Below are 19,679 nucleotides of genomic sequence, written 5' to 3'. Positions count from 1 at the left end.
ACATTTCACTGTTTATGTACAGGTAAAGTTATAGTGAGACATATACAACTGAAAAAAAAAAACCTGACAAAGTTCTGAGCTCAGTTAGACTTGACAGTTGCTTGGCAACTGAACCCGTGCTATACGGTGATTGGAGGTAAGGGCTCTGTATGTCAATGTTTCTGTGTATCTGTGTTCTCATTGGTACATCTTTAAGTAAATTAGCTGCTGTATTTTATATAACAAATTCCCACAGAGTTTTAAAGCTTTGTCTGGGTAGCCTATTATGAAAAGGCAATAAATAAAATAATTAATAAAAAAAATCCACCATTACACAATTTCTACCACGTATCCTCAAGAGACATTTCGCGTATCACTGTTTGGGAACCTCTGTTCTATATCTTATCTGTCCTATTCTACATCCCCCACACACTCAGTTAAAATATGGATTCTGATCTTACATTTAAAAAGAAAAGTATGAAATAAGATAAAAGTAGGGGTGGGCTGAAATGCAAGGAGTATATATACTGAGACATGTTTCTCAGTTTTTCAATGCATGTACTTTCAGATGGAATTAAACACACAGCTAAAAAGGAAAACATCTACTTAATATTCAGTATATAGTGTGTGATATGGTTTTTATATCAAATTATGAACATAATTTGCCATGTTTACAAAAGTTTTTTTCATTGAGGGTTACATATCTGCTGTGTTTGAAGGCAACTGTTGGGAGGATAGAGGGTGTTTGGATGTAGTCCCTGGGTGCTGTTCTCATGCTCTGTTTTATGTCTTGTGTGGGGTTTTTTTGGTTGATATCAGGCATTTATAGCAGGCCTGTGGTACACTTGAAACTTCCCTTCCTTTGCCCCTCTATGGCTGATGGAAGAGTGTACCCCTTTCTCTCCATCCAAACCCAGTACAGAAGAAACCTGAGGGGAAGGGGCATCTGCTACATTACTTCCTCTCAGCCTCCTAACATGCAGATTCTTGTGGATCTGTACTTTAACATTTGAATGGTGCGTACAGCAATGAGGTCCTGGTCCATGACTGGGGATGGCCCCAAGGAATCCAATGCAAATAAAAAATTACACACGCCTTTGTGAGGATGGGGAAACAGTTCTCGTCTGCAAATGGCTCCAGTTTCTGGGTGTTGCTTATTGTGTTCTCAAGCAACAGCAGAATGAAATTGACATGACTTAAAATTTCACTGCCTCACACAGAAATCTGAATAAAAACAGATAATTGGTGTCTTGTTAACTTCACTGTGCTGCTGATAGTAACAGAGGCATTGGTGCTGTCTGAAGACTTGAACACATCACTTCATTGTTTCATATTTGGAAGGTTATCTTTGCAGCCATAGGCACTTTAAAAAATTTTTTTTTTAAATGAAAGCTTTAATTCTTCAGGTATTAATGGTCTGATCTCCACCAATCACTGGGGAGTAGATGAGCGGACTTTTCAAGATATATGTATGGCAACTTATTCTTCTCTGGGGGCGGAAAGAATCCCAGCACACATTTTCAGTGTTACACTTAATAGAAGTTTGCTAGAAAAATATTAAAAAGCACTGACTGATGGTGAGGTTCTCTTGGCTCCATTCATATTTCTTACCAACTACATCTGTGTTGAAACACCAGAGAAGAAGTGATTTTCATCTGTTCATATTTTTCCAGTAATGTTGAAATATGGAAGAAATTAATCCTTTTAGCAGCCTAGTGCCATACAGCATATGCCTAACAAGTGCTAATTTGGCCTTCTGCACATAAACTTTTTAAATGTGATATGTAATTTAAAATAAGTTGTAGGAATTGCCGTAGTGAATCAGTGGTCAACACCACATACTTCAGAGGAATGTGTAAGAACCCTGAAGTAGGCAGATGTGAGATAATCTACCTCAGACGTGAGGTTTCATCCTTAAGCCCTGAAGCATATCCCTTCCAAAATTTTTGTTCCTGTTAACTATAACTTTGGGTATTCTTGTTTTCCATATAAACATCTAATCCTTTTTTGAATCTTTCTAAACTCTTTGTATCAATGACTTCCTGTGGCGATGAGTTCTTTAGTCTAATTACACATTGTGTGAATTCTTTTTATTAGTTTGAATTTGAATTTTCAGTGACTGAAACTGTTATTTCTCATCTTCAAAGATACCACTCAAACTCTGTCCACTGTCGTCATGTTCCAACAAATGTATAAAAGAGTGTGAGGGCTGGGGCCTGGGTATCTTGGCCTAGGACAGGGGTCAACAACCTTTGAGAAGTGGTGTGCCAAGTTTTCATTTATTTACTGTAATTTAAGGTTTTGTGTGCCAGTAGTACATTTTACATTTACAGGAACCGGCGGACAGAACCCCAGACTGGCAGCGGGCTGAGCGGGGCCAGCAGCCAGGACCCCGGCTGTCAGCAGAGTTCCACTAAAAATCAGCTTGTGTGCCACCGATTGCTGACCCCTGGCCTAGGGTTTAGTGTCAGGTGGGGGCTGAGGTTCCAGGAGCCAATTACCAGGAATCCAGCTGGGTTGGTGATATACGAGGGGGGTTCCCATTATTCTACTACTCCTCCATGTTCCATTTTTGAGCCCTACACAGTGAACGTGCTCGTTGCTTGCCTGTGCTGCTGCTGCTCATAGCTTTCTCAAGAAACACTAAACTAAAATTGATCCAATTCTTCTTAGTTTTGTGGAAGCCACAAAAACAGAAAAGATTTTCATCATGACATCTAAAAAGCTTGAGTAAAAGTGGATAGGCCAAAATTTTCACAAGTAGCTTCTATTTAGTATTCTCTGTTCAGAGCAGCTGCTGCAAAGTGGTTGTTACGGAAGTATTTTGCAATTTCAACAACATTAGCCTTTATTTCTGGAACACTGAAGTCTTTGGCTAGGAGGTGCATCAAATGAGCAGTGCAACCGTATGTTATTAGCTTGGGACTGTCTTCTAAATAATTTCTTCTAATCTTGGGTACATTTGCAACATTGTCTGTGACCAAGCTGCATACTAGACATTTGAATTTTTGTTCAGGTTGTTATAGCTTTTATTCTACTTCCTGTAAGTATGCTGCATTTCCTGATGTATCAATTGTTTCTATAAGGAGGACATTCTCCTTATAGAATGTGCATTTCCTGATGTATCAATTGTTTCTATAAGGAGGACATTCTCTTCTTCTGTTGTCTCACAAGCATATACAACAGGATCGTTGTGGACATTGCTCCACCCATCAAGACTCAGGTTAACAATTTTACCCTCTAGACCTTTTGCACGTTGCTCAATTTCTCTTTCATACACTTTATCCAGTAATTTGCCTGCAACATCTGCTCTGTTGGGTGGACTATATCCTGGTTTTAATGACTGAACCATGTTAATGAAGTGTGGGTTCTTCAATCATACGGAAAGGAGAGTTTGTTGCATAAACCAGCGGTCCCCAACCTTTTTGGCACCAGGGACCGGTTTCGTAGAAAAAAAATTTTCTGCGGACCTGTGGGATGGTTTTGGGACGATTCAAGCGCATTACATTTATTTTTGTACTTTTATTTTTATTATTGTAATATATAATGAAATAATTATACAACTGACCATAATGCAGAATTAGTGGGAGCCCTGAGCTTGTTTTCCTGCAACTAGACGGTCCCATCTGGGGGTGATGGGAGACAGTGACACCCGAAGTGTGTTGCTTATGTCCAGTCTACTCCGTAATCTCGTTTTGGTTGCTGTCACTGCAGAAAACCCTGCTTCACAAAGATAGGATGTTGAAAATGTTTATCAGGGGACAGGTAGGGGGTGGGGGTCCTGGAGGAAAGCTGGGGGGGTCTCAGGAGGGGGCAGTTGAGGACAAGGAGAAGGGAGGCTTAGATAGGGGCTGGGGTCCCAAGGGGCAGTTGGAGCAGGGGTCTTGGGACGGAGCAATTGGGGGACAAGGAGCAGCGGCATTTAGATAGGGGGTGGGATCCTGGGGGGCCGTTAGGGGCAGGAGTCCCAGGAGAGGGACAAGGACCAGTGGTGTTAGATAGGGGGTGGGATCCTGGGGGGCAGTTGGGGCAGAGGTCTGGGGAGGGGGCAAACAGCGGCCGCGGGCCGGGATTCAAACGGCTCTGGGCTACCCGCAGCCGTGGGGAGCTCTGAGCCCTTTAAATCCCAGCCGCGGCTGGGAATCTCTGCAGGCAACCTAGAGCCCTCTGACTCCCGGCTGCCACTGCGGGCAGCCCAGAGCCTTTTGATTCCCGGCCGCGGCTGGGATTTAAAGAGCTCTGGGCTCCCCGCCGCTGCGGGCAGCCCAGAGCCTTTTGATTCCCGGCCGCAGCTGGGATTTAAAGAGCTCTGGGCTCCCCGCCTCTGCGGGCAACCCAGAGCCTTTTGATTCCCGGCCGCGGCTGAGATTCAAAGGGCTCCCCGCGGCTGCGGGCAGCCCAGAGCTCTTTGCTTCCTGGCCGCGGCCGGGATTCAAAGGGCTCTGGGCTGCCCGCAAGAGCTCCGTGTGCACTCGGTTCGCGGCCCGGTTCCTAACAGGCCAGGGACCGGTCCACGGCCCGGGGGTTGGGGACCCTGGCATAAACAAACTGGGCAATTTTTTCAGCAGTTATCTCTTTTTGTAATCTGCTGGTTCTTATCACAAACCTATCTGTGGTTGTTTCTGGATGATGGAGATTTTTCTTTTCTTTTTGCTACAGGTGATATACTGTGGCTATGTGATATACATGATGTGACTGAAATGCTATCATTGGCAAATAACTCTGAAACTATAGAAAATGATGGTGATCTTGAAGGTGGATAGTCTTCAGAATCCTGTATGTTGAGGATGGATTCTCCTAAACAAAATAAGTCAATGCAGTTACTTAATTATTATTACCATACTGCTCATTTAGTATTACTCATTGCATTCACTGACACTCAGTACTACTTTAAAGATGAAATTGTAAAAGGAAGATCTGCCTATTTCAGCTATTTATTTTTTATCACAACTGCATCTAAAATGATAGTACCATAGAATAACAACTATATTTTTGCTTAAACATGAGAATTCAAGAACAGCCCAGAAGGAAGACAGGAAGCCCCTAAGAAAGAAATATGAAATAAAAAAGTTTACCAACCTGAAGATCCTGCATGTTCAGACATGTTCCTTTCATCATCTTCAACGCAGCTTCCTCCTGAGAAGGAACACTTCTCATGAAGTTGTTTCATTCAGGCAACCCAGGCCTTGCATTTCTTTGTTGCACTGTTTTCATTTTGCACGCATGCCTGTCTTACCCACAGGTAGAGGAACTTCATTAAAATATTCCCAAACTGAGTCTCTTTTATGGCCTTTTGCCATTATAGGTTTTCCGTTCTAGTGAGAGAATGGCATGGTATATCTCAAATCAATGAAGGCTACACTCAGAAAGACCTCAGGACTTCTGGAATATGCAGCTCAAACAGTTTCACTTGTTTCTACTGCCTGTTCCTCCCGTCTCATATTTATCTCCAGACTTCCTCTTGTCCAGATCTAATGCGCCCCCAACAGTCTTCTATTCATTGAACTTTTTGAAACTTTGCACTTTTAGAGAGAGGTAAGGGATTGACTCTGTGTACACAAATTTGCAGACGGACAATAGGGTTGAGGTCTGTTATTTTTCACCGCTATATATTATTTATTTATTTAACAACATTTTTGCTGTTAACAAGCATGTTATCTCTGGAGACACAAATCCACAGTTTGAGAACTGCAAAACTAAGCATCTCTGATGGTATCTTGTAGACTGAGCACTGAGTCCCATTGGGTAGATAAAAAGATTAACCTAAATAATCTATACAGAAGCCCCTGGAACCCCATCAGATTGGGTCCTTAATCCATAAACTATTGGAACTCATTTACAGAACTTTTCTTAAACATTACATGAATATATTGTCTCATACTATAGAATTATAATTTATAATCCCTATTCCATGATGAGATATCTTTGAGCTATAATGTATCTTAATTAAAACTATCTTTAGATAGGTATTTTTCCTCAAAAAGCATTTTATCAAAATATCTGACTTTTTTTTAATTTATTTTTTAAAAAATCATTGGTTTTTTTATTCTTTTTTTATTCACCCTGGTTATGGGTGTGTATTTAAGAGAGAAGTTGTAAAATATATTGTTTCTAAGGAAAAGACTGATTCTCAGAGGTTATCAGAATAGAAGACATCCAAGACAAGACTTGGAAGTAAAGCTATCTAATAATTTTTTTTCTATTAAGATCATTATTTTTCCTCCTAATAATACTATAATTCAGTAGACTATAATTAGTTGGCAGCCAAATGTTTAACATCAATGCATCTTAGCCTTTTAGCCAAGAACAACTAAACTTTGACCAATGAAGTACCACACTGGAGACTTGCCAGCAGTCTTAGGACTGAACCTGCATCCAAGCAGGACAGTTTGAGCAACCTAACAGAGAACTGTGCTGTCTGAGTAGAACAGTTAGAGCAGCATTCCCAATTATGTATTGGTGGCATAATATCTCAGCTTGGCACAAATATAACTAAGATCACACATGCTGCCAACAACCATTTAGGAAGGCTGCTATGTAAGTTAGGACACCTCTATAGTAAAGATTAAAGTGGCCGCTGGCTACATTATTCCTCTTTTATGTGAATAATACTGGGCTGCTGACTGCTGTGAAGTTGAATGGAATATAAAGCTTGGTTTTTCAATTCACTTATAAGGAATATAACAGAACATATTAAAAAAACAAACGGTTGTTACCTTAAATTAAACTTGGTAAAATTGCAAAAAAAAAAAAAAAGTGTGCATCATGGGACTGTGTGCATCCCTGGTGCTGAACTACACAGAGAGAAAAATAATTTTCTTGTTCCAGAAGGCTTGCAATCTGTTAGACAGTGCATTGGAGACATAATATATCAGTTGTCTAAATTATAGTTCATTATCAAAACAAAGTGTGTTTTAATGTACAGACTTAAACTTTATATAAATATTTAAGGAAAAATAGTTCAAAATACTTTTCTCCTTATCTGGAAAGAATTGAGTTCAGGATTTGTGGGTTTTTTTTGTGTGGAACAGCTGACGTTAATAACAGCTAGAATGGCATAACAAATACAGCTGCAGATACATTTGTTGACAGTGCACCCAACTGTCACAAGAAAGATACAACTTTGAATTTGGCTGTTGGCATGAGAGAAGTTCCTTTTGGGTCCTCTCTTCATTTCTCTGATGTTACAGTTCATATTTTCTGTTTTAGATTTTGTATCAAACTTTGGGTGGAATTGTATGAAAGAGAGACTAAATTTAGTGGATTGAGGTGGGGCGGGGGCGGGGTTGAAAAGAGCCTAGGGAGATATACCAGTAGGGTGGGATGGGCAGGAGTCTAGTGGGGGGAACGGAAGGGGACAAGGAGAGGCACAAGGACACAAGGGTCTAACCACTAGAGAACGCTCTCCCCTTTAGAACCTTGACTTGAATCCAAGATTCTTGAGTCTCTAAATTCCTTTGCTGTCCAGTAAATAGCTATGAAACCTACCAGCAAAGTGTCTCTCTGTTCCCTTCTAGTGGTAGGGCCACATAGAGACTCTTCCTGTTATTACTCTTACTTTTTCTCCAGTAGCTCAAGTGGGAGAGGACTTTGCTGTTTGTCTAAACATTCCAGTCTTTCTGATGACCTCTGTGGGGGAATCAATATGATTCCACATGATAGAATTTTTGTTTTTGAATTTTAGAGTTTTATTAAAGAAACCTAGGAAGTTGCATCCAAAAGAAATAAGAAAGGATCATGCAATTGAAGACCATGTACAAGGAGGGGGGGCAAATTAAGTTTGCACAGGCCACTTTAATGCAGCCATTTCCTGGCTTTTGAGTGTTAGACAACCTTAACATTCTTTAACATAGTTCTTTCATATAAAACATTGAGGCAGACTGTCTAACTGTAAATAGATGTGTAAATTGAAAGAAGAGCTGACATACTGTAGATTGATTCTAGGTCACAGTGTAAGCCAGTTGTAAAGCATTCTGGTTTGGCATTCTGTTTCTGGCTTGGCTCCAGATCTGCTACTACAAGTATAAAAAAACATCACAGTATCTGACTACCTTACATCTGGTAGCACAGAGAGTACGGAAGAAAGAAGAAAAGAAAATGATTGTAGAGACAGTTAAATATGAATGGCTTGAGGCTTTCACAGCAAGTAAATGGCTTTGGAGTATGGATGTCCAATTTGTTCAGGGGAAAGGGATGAATTATATTTTTAATTATGGTCCATCAGTCATGACTACAAAATTAGGATTACATATGGACCTAAATCCGCAGAGTTCTGATAAACTCTGTTTTGTTGGATCACTACTGACAATGGGATGTTTGTGCAAATACAGAGGATGGAATACAGTCTACTTCTAGTTATTAAAGTTACTATTGAATTTAGTATCAGGGAAGCATGATCCACTGTATATGCAGTTACTTGATTAAATTGCATAACTGCATGCTCAAATGAGGCATACAATTGCATGCCTAAATTATTTGAAATTTAACTATGATATTTTTTAAGGGGCTGTAACTAGATGCTTTACTCAGTGCTTGGTGGTATGTCCTCCTGACTGCTCTGGGGATTAGCTTTTTCATCCTGATGGCCCCCTTCTTGTGGTTCCTCTCTTGCTCCTCAGGAGCTGTGTTGCCTCATCTTCATGGGTTTAGCCCTCCAGCCAAGTCACAGTAGTCCTCCCCTTACAGTGTACTGTCAGCATCTTCCTCGCCATCCCAGGTGGTCCTTAAGTTGTCTGTCCTGGGTGGGCCACTCCCTCCGTGGGTAGAATGCATGGTCCCAGACAGCCTCCAAGTTCTCTGCCCAGATTGTGCCACTCACTCAGTGGTTGGTAAGTGAACCCAGGCCTGTCCTCTATTCAGGGTTCCGATCCAGGGCTCTGTATCCAGCAGTGAGGGTCTGAACAACCACAAACCTTCCTGCCACTCCCCTGTACTAGTTTCTACCTGGCCTATCCCAGGCTCACATTCTCCACTCTTCTAGCCAAGCCCCTCTTTTTGGTTCCAAATCCCTTTCTCTCCCTCCTCCCAGAGAAAGTGACTTTCTGCTACCAGCTCCCTCGCTTTATTGATGCGCTGCCTGCTTCTGTACAGGTGAGCTTTCCTTGATTAGGGCTTTCCTCTCAGCCTAAATGTCTCTCCCTCTCCTCCCCCCTTGCAGCCTATCTGGCCTATGATAACCCTTTCAGGATGAGTATGGAATGCACACAGGCATAAATTTTCAGCGTTAACTTCCCATTGAAATAGGTGAATGCTTTCTTTTCTTCTTACAAAGCTCTTGCCTTTTTTCCCCCCCTCCAGTTGTACTCGCTAAATGAATACAAACCACCTATTTCTAAGGCTAAAATGACACAGATCACCAAGGCAGCAATCAAGGCTATAAAGGTAAGGAATTGACTGTTTTTTATTTCCGTTCAGTTACTTCTATTTTTATTTCTATTAAATAACCTGATAAAATGCAGAATATGCTAATAACTTTTTTCATTCTGTATGTCTTCTCCAAGTTATGGGCAGGTATGATAAGTAATGGGATTTTACAGGTTTAGCTGAGGGACTAGTTTTGGCTTAAAAATTTTTTGTTACTGATGGCGATGTGTGAGAAAGAAAGACCTTAGCTTGACTCTTAGGGCATGTCTACACTATGGGGCTAAGTTGACCTAAGTTACCCAACTCCACCTAAGTGAATAACCTAGCTGGAGTCGATGTACCTTAGTTCAACTTATTGTGGTATGTACACCATGCTGGGTCAACTTACCATATGCTTCTCGGTCCGGTGGAGTACCGGAATTGACGGGAGAGTGATCGGTGATTGATTTAGCGGGTCTTCATTAGACCCGCTGAACTGACCCCGGGTGGATCGATCGCTGCAGTGTCAATCCACGGTAAGTGGAAACAAGCCCTTAGAGCTTGAGTGTCCAGGTCTAGAAGTTAAAGATTTTTTCTACTTTTTAACTGCAAATTTGCTCTGGTATGAGTGAAATACAATAAAGATCAAACCCACAAAGCCACCTTTATATTTTCAGAATAGAAGCATAGGTGCAGGAACTGGGGGGTGCTGCTGCACCCCCTGGCTTGAAGTGGTTTCCATTGTATACAAAGTTTACAGTTTGGTTCAATGGATTTCAGCACCTCCACCATACAAATTGTTCCAGCATCCCTGAATAGAAGTGCACTTTAAGGATGTGTAATAGTTACAATTATACCCTCTTTTTCATAGTCATAGAATTCTAAAATACTTAGTGGTGTGGCACAGTATTCAGTATTTGTGGGGTTTTATTTTCATGTTGATTGAATACAAATTATAGAACTGTTTAGTATATGAGTAAGTTTTTACATCCCTAAATGAAAAAAAAATAGAAAACAGCATTGAAAAATGGAGGAAAAGGTGCCGGTGATGCAGTTGAAAGAAAGGAAAATTGGAGAAAAAATATGAGAGAGAGCGTATAAAAGCAAAGGAGACATTATTTTAAGCCTTGGCACCTGAATTTTTCCTCTGAGTATTCAGAGGTGATTTGGTGTCAGGGAAATGAGTGACACCTGGACTAGGGAGTTAGGCAGTCAGAGGGAGGTAGTGGCATGACAGCAGTTTGCAGTGTACCGGAAATGCTGCAAAATTTGATCAAACAGCAGTTTGTGTGATGCACCACTTAATAGCTGCTGAACTAAGTGGTTAGTAATAAAAATACTTGAGGGACCAGGTGAGTTAGGTAGCATCTTTTATTGGACCAACTTCTGATGGTGAGAGAGACAGACTTTTGAGTACCGTATATACTCGTTCATAAGCTGAATTTTTTAGTAAAAAAGGGAAGCACGAGAGAAGGGGCTTAGTTTATGAACGGGTATAGAGTGGGAGAAGTGGGACACAAACCCTCCCCCCAACAGAGGGAGCAAGGAGAGGCAGCACAGCCAGCTGAGACAGAAGGGAAGAGGCGGGGCCGGAGTCTCTCCGCTTCTGGCCATGCTGCTCTCTCCCCAAAGCAGCTGCAGCTCCTGGGCTGGCAGGCTGCAGCCTGCTGCTTGGCCCCGCCCCCCAGAGTAGGCTGTGGCTGCTCTGCCCTGCCCACCGCAGCATGCTGCGGCCGTGCCGCCCAGCCCAGCCTGCTGGAACATGTGGCCGCGCCGCCTGGTCTGGCCCGCTGGAGCAGGCTGCAGCCGTGCTGCCCAGCCTGCCGGAGCAGCTCCAGCCAGGTCAGAGACATCCTCCCCTGGCCCTCCCCAGATAAGGTGGGAAGGGATGGGATGGTGAGAGTGTGGGTGTCCTGGGCTGGGGTGGGGTCATGTGGGGGGGTGGTCATAGGGGTTACTCCCCTGACTCCCAGCATTCCCCCCCCCGCCCCCCCCAAAATGTCTCCACCAGTTGCTGTCCTGGCCCATCAGGGTTAGTAGCAGGCATGACGGGACACTTTGTTTACTTAGGTTTACCCCACTGCCTGCAGACGCTTCAGGTAAACAAACCATCTCAGCCCACCAGCGGCTTATCCTGATGGCCCAGTAGCCAAAGTTTGCTGACCTATGAATTATAGGATTGATTTATGAACGGGGTTATAAAAATTTTCCATTTTTACTTATCCATCTTGGAGGGGGTCGGCTTATAAATGAACCTGCTTATGATCGAGTATATATGGCACTTACACAGAGCTCTTCTTCAGGTCTGGGAAATACGACTTTTCTCTGAAGAAGAGCACATAATGCTAAATGATATAATAAAAAGTAATGTTATAATTAAAAAACAACAGCACAACAACAGCAACCCACTGTTGGTGTTTGTGTTATACCACATGGAAATCCATATTTTGTAATGGACTTAGAACTCTTTTATAACTCCAAGTATGAGCAGAGGGGGAATCTCTGTCACACAGTAAGCATTACAGAGTTCTTGGTTGCTTCGGGCTGCAGAGCTGCCTGTGTACAAAAGTCAGGAGGCAGCAATAAATTAAAAAACCGGCCCCATTCTCTCCCCCCCCCACAAATTTGCATTCTGGATTGCAACCCCTGGAGGTGTAACAGACACTCACCACAAGTTTACGAATTTGCTATATGATTTGGATAGAAATGTTCACTGGTATAGGATGTTCCAACAAGTGCGATGAATAAGGGCAACTTTTTCTGAATAACTTATTTTGAAGAAAATGGAGACTTGATAAGATCCTCTTTTACTCATTTTCTCTTTTAGATTGGGAAATGCAAATTTTAAAATTTTGGAAAAAAATATAGATCAATGGTATGATATTAGTATGTTGAATTATATGCAATAGGTCTAACTTTTCCTTTAGCTCCTTATGACAAGATAACTTCAGCTTTTCAGGAATTTTGCCTTTCTCCTACTTCTGTAGAAATAAACATCCAGGGTAGAAATTAAAGTCAAGTTGACAGAACTGTAAGTTCAAATAATACTGGAGGTCAGATGTGTATAAGCATTTTTGTTGGTTCCCTACTCTAAAAATATCCCTTATTTCTTTTAGTTCTACAAACATGTTGTACAGAGCGTTGAGAAATTCATTCAAAAGGTATGTAACTTGAACGTCTTGTATTAACATACAGGTATAAACTAGGACTTAATATTCTACTATTTGAAATGTAAATGAGAAGAGATTTTTTTGTGGTTGGCGCGCGCGCACACACACACACACACACACACACACACTTTTGTGTGCATATAAAATTCAGTGGAATATCAGTCATGCAAAAATTCCAGATAAAGATAGTCCTCTTGACTGGAAAATAAGTTCATTGTTCTGAGCTGACGGTATATGTAAGATAAATTGTTGCCTGAATGAGTATTACTATTGTTTTTTAGACCAGTTATCTTCAGAATTGGGATTAATTCTGTTCATGTGTTTATATAGAGTTAAAGGGATACTATCAACTTGAAAACTGTCAGTTTAAACAAAAAAGAGTTTCATGTATTACAGCTTCCCTTGATTTTCTGCTAATATTTTCCATAGATTTTAAAGTTTAGAAGGGGACAACTGTCGTCATGTAGTTTGGCTTGCATAACACAGGCCATAGAACTTCGCTCAGTGATTCCTGCATTGAATTAAGTAATTTGTGTTTGAACTAGAGCTTTTAGAAAGACATACAATCTTGATTTAAAGATTCCAAGTGCTAGAGAATTTACTACATCTGTTGGTAAACTTTTCCAATGGTTAATTACCCTACTGTTCAAAATTTGCATCTTAGTCGCAGGCTGAATTTTTCTGTATTCAGGTTTCTGTCGTTGGATCTTGTTATGCCTTTGTCTAAATCATGAGAACTCTGTAGTATAAAATATCTTCTGCCTGGATAGATACGCATTGTGATCAAATTACCTCTTAACCTTCTCTAATTATAAGGCATATTTTCCAGACCACAAGTCATTCTTGTAGACTATACTAAATTTAACAATGGTACTCTCAGTGCAGAATTAGAGTGTCATTTGGGGAGTTAGTGTGGCATAGCTATAGGGCTTTAAATTCAAACTCCACCTTATTCTGCACTCATGTCCTCATGTAAACACTCCCTTAGATGTATAACACCTTACATTAGATGTATTAAAATGTTTATTTTTTCATTGTGTCCAGCTTACAAAGCAATCCAGCTCTCTCCTTGTATCAGTTATGTGTCCTTGTCATTCCTTACTACCCTAACTTCTGTGTCATTTGCAGACTTTATCAGTGCTGATCTTATATTTTCTTCCAGATCATTAATAAGTTATTGAATAACATTGCACTGAGAACCACTACCTCCAGGATTCCAATTGAAATAACTCCCTTCATTCCCCATTAACAATTGCATTTTGAGCTCCATCTCTGTTTTTAATTAATTTCATATGTACCATAGTGATTTTGCATAGTGCTAAATTTTAAATCAGAATATTGTGCACTACTAAGTCATACATCTTATAGAAGTCTAAAGAATATCACATCAGCAGTTACCAAATGTGTAGTCTTATCAATGTATTATATTACATTCATTTGAGGAGACCTATTTTGATTGAAGTCATCAGCCATTCCATTATTTTGCCTGAAATCCATGTCAGGCTAATTGTCCTATATTTACCGAGGAGATTCCCATTTACCTTTATTTAAATAGTGGCACAGCTTTGGCTTTCTTCCAATTCTCTGACTTTTCTTCACTTTTCCAAGATTTAATAAAAATTAACTCAGATGTTCTAAAAGCTGCTCAGCCAACTCTTTTAAAATTCTTGGATGCAACTTACCCAGACCTGATAACTTTATTTAAAAAAAAAGATTTTTAGTTTATGCTGTTTAGCATCCTCCTTAGTTAATGTTTGAAAAGAGACTCTTTTTTGTCATTTTATTACATGAATTATTATTAATAGTAATTTATTTGTGGCAGAGCCTCCCCTCTGACCCCTTCTTTGTTCCTTCTTACGGCCCACAATTGTTGTTGGAACATTCTTCCTTGCTTCTGCAAGTTCTTCGAGTAGATGCAGATGTGTATTCCACTTAAGTGTGTGCGTGCGCCCAGCACACCGGAGCTGGAAATTTTGCCAAGCAGTACACGTGGAGAGGCAGCACTCCCCCATTGTGGCTGTGGCCCCTCTGCTGGCTATGTGAGGCAGCGCCATCCAAATCCCTCTCAGTTCCGTCTTGCTGCCCATGGCTGGAGTCAGAGATCTGTGTGGTTGTTGCCTCACAAATAGTCTTAGTTTAGTTCTTGTTGTATGTAGTTAGTAGTTAATGTTAGTGTTAGTTTTAGGGCTGTCAGACTATTAAAAAAAATAATCACGTGATTTAATCACACCGTTAAACAATAATAGAATACCATTTATTTAAATATTTTTGCATGTTTTCTACATTTTCAAATACTATTATTTCAATTACAACACAGTACAAAGTGTACAGTGCTCACTTCATATTTATTTTTATTACAAATATTTGCACTGTAAAAAACAATGAAATAGTATTTTTCAATTCACCTACTACAAATACTGTAGTGCAGTTCTTTATCATGAAATTTGAACTTACAAATGTTGAATTATGCACCAAAAGAACCTGCATTCAAAAATAAAATAATGTAAAACTTTAGAGCCTACAAGTCCACTCAGTCCTAATTCTTGTTCAGTCAGTCGCTCAGGCAAACAAGTTTGTTTACACTTGCAGGAGATAAGCTGCCCGCTTCTTGTTTACAATGTCACCTAAAAGTGAGAACAGACATTTGCGTGCCATTGTTGTAGCTGGGGTCGCAAGATATTTATGTGCGAGATGCACTAAATATTCATATGTCCCTTCATACTTCAGCCACCATTCCAGAGGACATGCGTCCATGCTGATGATGGATTCTGCTCAGTAATGATCCAAAGTAGTGTGGACTGACACATGTTCATTTTCATCATCTGAGTAAGATGCCACCAACAGAAGGTTGATTCTCTTTTTTTGGTGGTTCGGGTTCTGTAGTTTCTGCGTCAGAGTGTGGCTCTTTTAAGACTTCTGAAAGCATGCTCAACACCCTGTCCCTCTTGTATTTTGGAAGGCACTTCAGATTCTTAAACTTTTGGTCTAGTGTTGCAGCTATCTTTAGAAATCTGATATTGGAACCTTCTTTGTGTTTTGTCATATCTGCATTGAAAGTGTTCTTAAATCAAACAATATATGCTGGGTCATCACCCGAGACTACCAAAACACAAAATATATGGCAGAATGCGGGTAAAACCATGGAGCAGGAGACATACAATTCTCCTCCAGGGAGTTAAGTCACTAATTTAATTAATGCAATTTTTTTTAACTAACATCATCAGCATGAAAGCATGTCCTCCGGAATGCTGGTTGAAGGTGACCTTGTGAAAAAGCAGGCAGCATTATCTCCCGTAAATGTAAACAAACTTGTTTCTCTTAACGATTGGCTGCACAAGACGTAGGACTGAATGGAGTTGTAAATGATAAAGTTTTACATTGTTTTGTTTTTGAGTGCAGTTATGTAACAAAAAAAATCTACATTTGTATGTTGCACTTTCACGATAGAGATTGCACAACAGTGCTAGTATGAGGTGAATTGAAAAATACTATTTCGTTTGTCATTTTTACAGTACAAATATTTGGAATCAAAAGTAATCTAAAGTGAGCACTGTACACTATGTATTCTGTATTGTAATTGAAATCAATAAATTTGAAAATGTAGAAAAACATCCAAAACATTTAATAAATTTAAATTGGTATTCTGTTTAAAACTGTGATTAATTGCGATTAATTTTTTAAATCACAATTAATTTTTTTGAATTAATCACATGAGTTAATTGTGATTAATTGACAGCACTAGTTAGTTGTAGAGGTCTGTTCCCACGGTGGTGCCCTCACTGGGGTTTAAACATTGTCGTCTGTGAGGAGAAGCAACCCCTATATGCTGTACCTGCTTTGTCTTAGTGAGAGCCACCTCAGAAAGCATTGTTCGATCTGCAGATTGTTCAAGAAAAGAACTCTGGTGGTACAGGACCTTTGCCTTAAGTAGCACCTCCTTGAACAGGCCATTTTGTCTAGTCTGGTACCGAGGCCCTTATCATGTCGAAAATCATGCTTGGGCTCTCTCAGGAGTCGTATCACTCCTCCCCTTCTCATTAGCTGCTTCCATTGGTGTATGAGGAGGAAGAACCAGAACCAGTTTTGACAGGAGCTTCCTCCTCATCCCCAGACAAAGCTGTCACCCCTTTGTCATCGTCTTTGCTGGATGACTACCACCAAGGAATTGTTGCAGGGGGTTGATGTTGATTTATAAATCTTGCAAGAGGAGGTTCAGGACCCTTAGCATCGACTCCTGGGCATTTTACAACCACAGGGACTGGTCAGGGTGGCACCCCCAATCACCTAGGCCATATTAGAACCAGTCAGAGCTGTTTGTGTCCCTATGCCAAAAAAGAGCCAAAAGATGCTATTTTGTGCTGGCCACGCATGTGGACTTCTTGTTTTCCAATCCTGCCCCTAATTAGTTAGTGGTACAAGTGGCTACGGAGAGAGCTCAGTTGCACTACTAAAAATTTATGCGGCAGATAAAGAATCAAAGAGACTGGACCTCCTGGGTAAGAAGGTTTTCTCCTCTGCATACCTCAAATTTCGTATTGCTAATTACCAGGCCTTTTATTTTAACCATTTTAGCTACCTATGGAAGACTCAGTCCAGTTCCAGTACTCTCTGGATGAGGGGAGTTTGGTAGCAAAGGTGGCTCTCCAGGCTGCGGTAGATACCGCAGATACAGCATCCAGATCTTTAGCCACAGGACTGAACATGCGAAGGGGCTTGTGGCTTCAATCATTGGGCTTCCCTAGAGAGGTCCAAAATACTATCCAAGACCGTCCCTTCGACGAGTCCAACCTTTTTAATGAAAAGACAGATGAGTCTCTTTATTCTCTAAAGGACTTGAGATACACCCTGCAATGCCTGGGAATTTACACTCCAGTCCCATTCCCATTTATGCATCCTAAGACTAAACGTGCCAAGTTTTTTTTAACTGTTCTTCATAGATCGGGTTTTCTAAACCTTTAATCGTTTTTGTTGCTCTTCTCTGGACATATCCATGTATTTCCTAAAGTGTGGTGCCAAATTTGGACACAGTACTCCAGCTGATGCCTCACTTGTATAGAGTAGAGCAGGACAGTTACCTCCTGACTCTTTGTACTTGTCTACACTTAAAACGCTGCAGTGGCACTGCTTCAGTGAAGATATTACCTGTGCTGATGGGAGGGCTTTTTCTGTCAGTGTAGTAATCTGCCTCCCCAAAAGGCAGTAGCTAGGTCAATAGGAGAATTCTTCTATCAACTTAGTGCTTTCTACAACAGGGGTTAGGTCAGTTTAATTGCATTATTCAGAGGTGTGGATTTTTCAGACCCGCTGAGCAAGGTAGTTATACCGATCTATTTTCCTAGTGTAGGCGAGCCCTTGTTTACAACACTCCTGTGAATACATCTCAGAATGATATCCTCCTTTTTTGCAACTGTATCACATTACTGACTCATTCAATTTGTCATCCTCTATAACCCTCCAGATCCTTTTTAGCACTGCTGGCACTTAGCTATATATCCCCCATTCTGTAGTAGTGCATTTAATTTTTATTTCCTAAGTGTAGTCCTTTGTGCTTGTCTTTACTGAATTTCATCTTGCTGATTTCAGACCAATTCTCTTAGTTTATGAAGGCCATTGTGAATTCTAATCCTGTCCCCCAAAGTGCTTGCAACCCCTCCCAGTTTGCTGTCATCCATAGGCTTTATAAGCTTGCACTCCACTCCATTATCCAAGTCATTAATGAAAATATTGACTAGTACCGGCCCCAGGAGTGACCCCAGCAGGATTCCACTACATATATCCTCCCAATTTGATAGCAAACCATTAATAATTAATATTTCAGTTCAGTTGTGCACCCATCTTATAGTAATTTCATCTAGATCATGTTTTCCTACTTTGCTTATGAGAATGTTATGTGGGACTGTGTCAAAAGCCTCACTAAAATCAAGATATATCACTTCTCCTGCTTCCTCCCCTATCCACTAGGCTAGTAGCCCTGTCAAAGAAGAAAATTAGGTTGGTTTGGCATGATTTGTTCTTGACAAATACATGCTGGTTATTCATTGTAACCCTATTTTATCCTCCAGGTGGTTACAAATTAATTATTTAATAATTTGTTCCAGTATCTTTTCAGGTGTTGAAGTTAGGCTGATTGGTTTTATAATTCCCTGGGTCCTCTCTGTTCCTCTTTTAAAAGACAGGTACTGTGATTGCCCTTTTTCCAATTTTCTGGGACCTCACCAGCGCTTCTTGAGTTCTCAAAGATAATTGCTCACAGTTCTGAGGTGACTTCAACTAGTCCCTTAAGTACCCTCGGATGAATTTCACTCGCTTAAATACATCTAACTTACCAAAATATTCTTTAACTTGTTCCTTCCATGTTTTGGCTTGTGGTCCCTACCCCTTGTTAATTAATTGTGTTGAGTATCTGATCACTATTAATCTTTTTTAGTGAAGATTGAAGGAAAATAGGCATTAAACGTCTCTGCTTTCTTGATGTCATCAATTTAGTGCTCTTTCCCCACTAACTATACCTAGACTTTCCTTGTTCTTTCTCATGCTCCTAACATACTTATAGAACCTGTTCTTATTGCCTTTTATTATGTCCCTTGCTAGATGTATCTCATTTTGTGCCTTAGCCTTTCGGATTTTGTCCCTACATGCTTGTGCATGCTGTTCTTTTGTACTCCTCCTTAGCAATTCGTCCATGTTTCTATTTTTCGTAGGATTCCATTTTGTTTTTCAGGTCACTAAGAGCTCATGATGAAGCCATGTTGACTTATTACTCTTTCTGTCTTTCCGTCGCATTGCGATAGTTTGCAGTAGTGCCTTTAATATTGTCTCCTTGAGAAACTGCCAGCTCTCCTGAACTCCTTTACCCCTTAGATAATTAGTGCAAATGAGAAACCAGGTAAGAGCGAATGCTGAAGGATTTAGAGTTGAGACTGGGCAGCATATTAGACACATGAGTTTACAATGTGCTATAAATATGTTTATGGACTGCATGAACCAGGAAGGTAACAGTAGCTATACATACAGCTTCTGTGCAAACACTCCTGAAATACTGCTCATGGGCATAATGTTGCTGATGATATTACTGAGTAGAGGGATTCCAGAGAAGAACAACGAAAGTGATAGGAGGCTGCAGGGGTTGAGATTTAAGGAAAAATTAGAAAATCTAAATACGTAGAGCTGGTTTAAGCAATGACTGGA

General features: G+C 40.5%; 1 protein-coding gene across 6 annotated transcripts in view; it reads left to right on the top strand.

Moving 5' to 3' along the window:
• Positions 1 to 19,679, top strand: part of SCAF8 (SR-related CTD associated factor 8) — a 156,685-nt gene that overhangs the window by 33,223 nt on the left and 103,783 nt on the right. For all 6 annotated transcript variants that reach the window (XR_005595412.1, XM_039528211.1, XM_039528213.1 and 3 more), the window contains 2 exons: positions 9,277 to 9,360; positions 12,438 to 12,482. Coding sequence is in view for 5 of the 6 variants with exons in the window: in XM_039528211.1 (XP_039384145.1) it covers positions 9,277 to 9,360; positions 12,438 to 12,482 (129 nt within the window). In the remaining variant the exon portion in view is untranslated. The remainder of the gene's footprint in view (positions 1 to 9,276; positions 9,361 to 12,437; positions 12,483 to 19,679) is intronic.

Source organism: Mauremys reevesii, linkage group 3 (genome assembly GCF_016161935.1).
Source record: "Mauremys reevesii isolate NIE-2019 linkage group 3, ASM1616193v1, whole genome shotgun sequence".
NCBI lineage: Eukaryota > Metazoa > Chordata > Testudines > Geoemydidae > Mauremys > Mauremys reevesii.
Note: the sequence above shows the minus strand (reverse complement) of the source record. Positions and strands in the feature narration are given on the sequence as shown.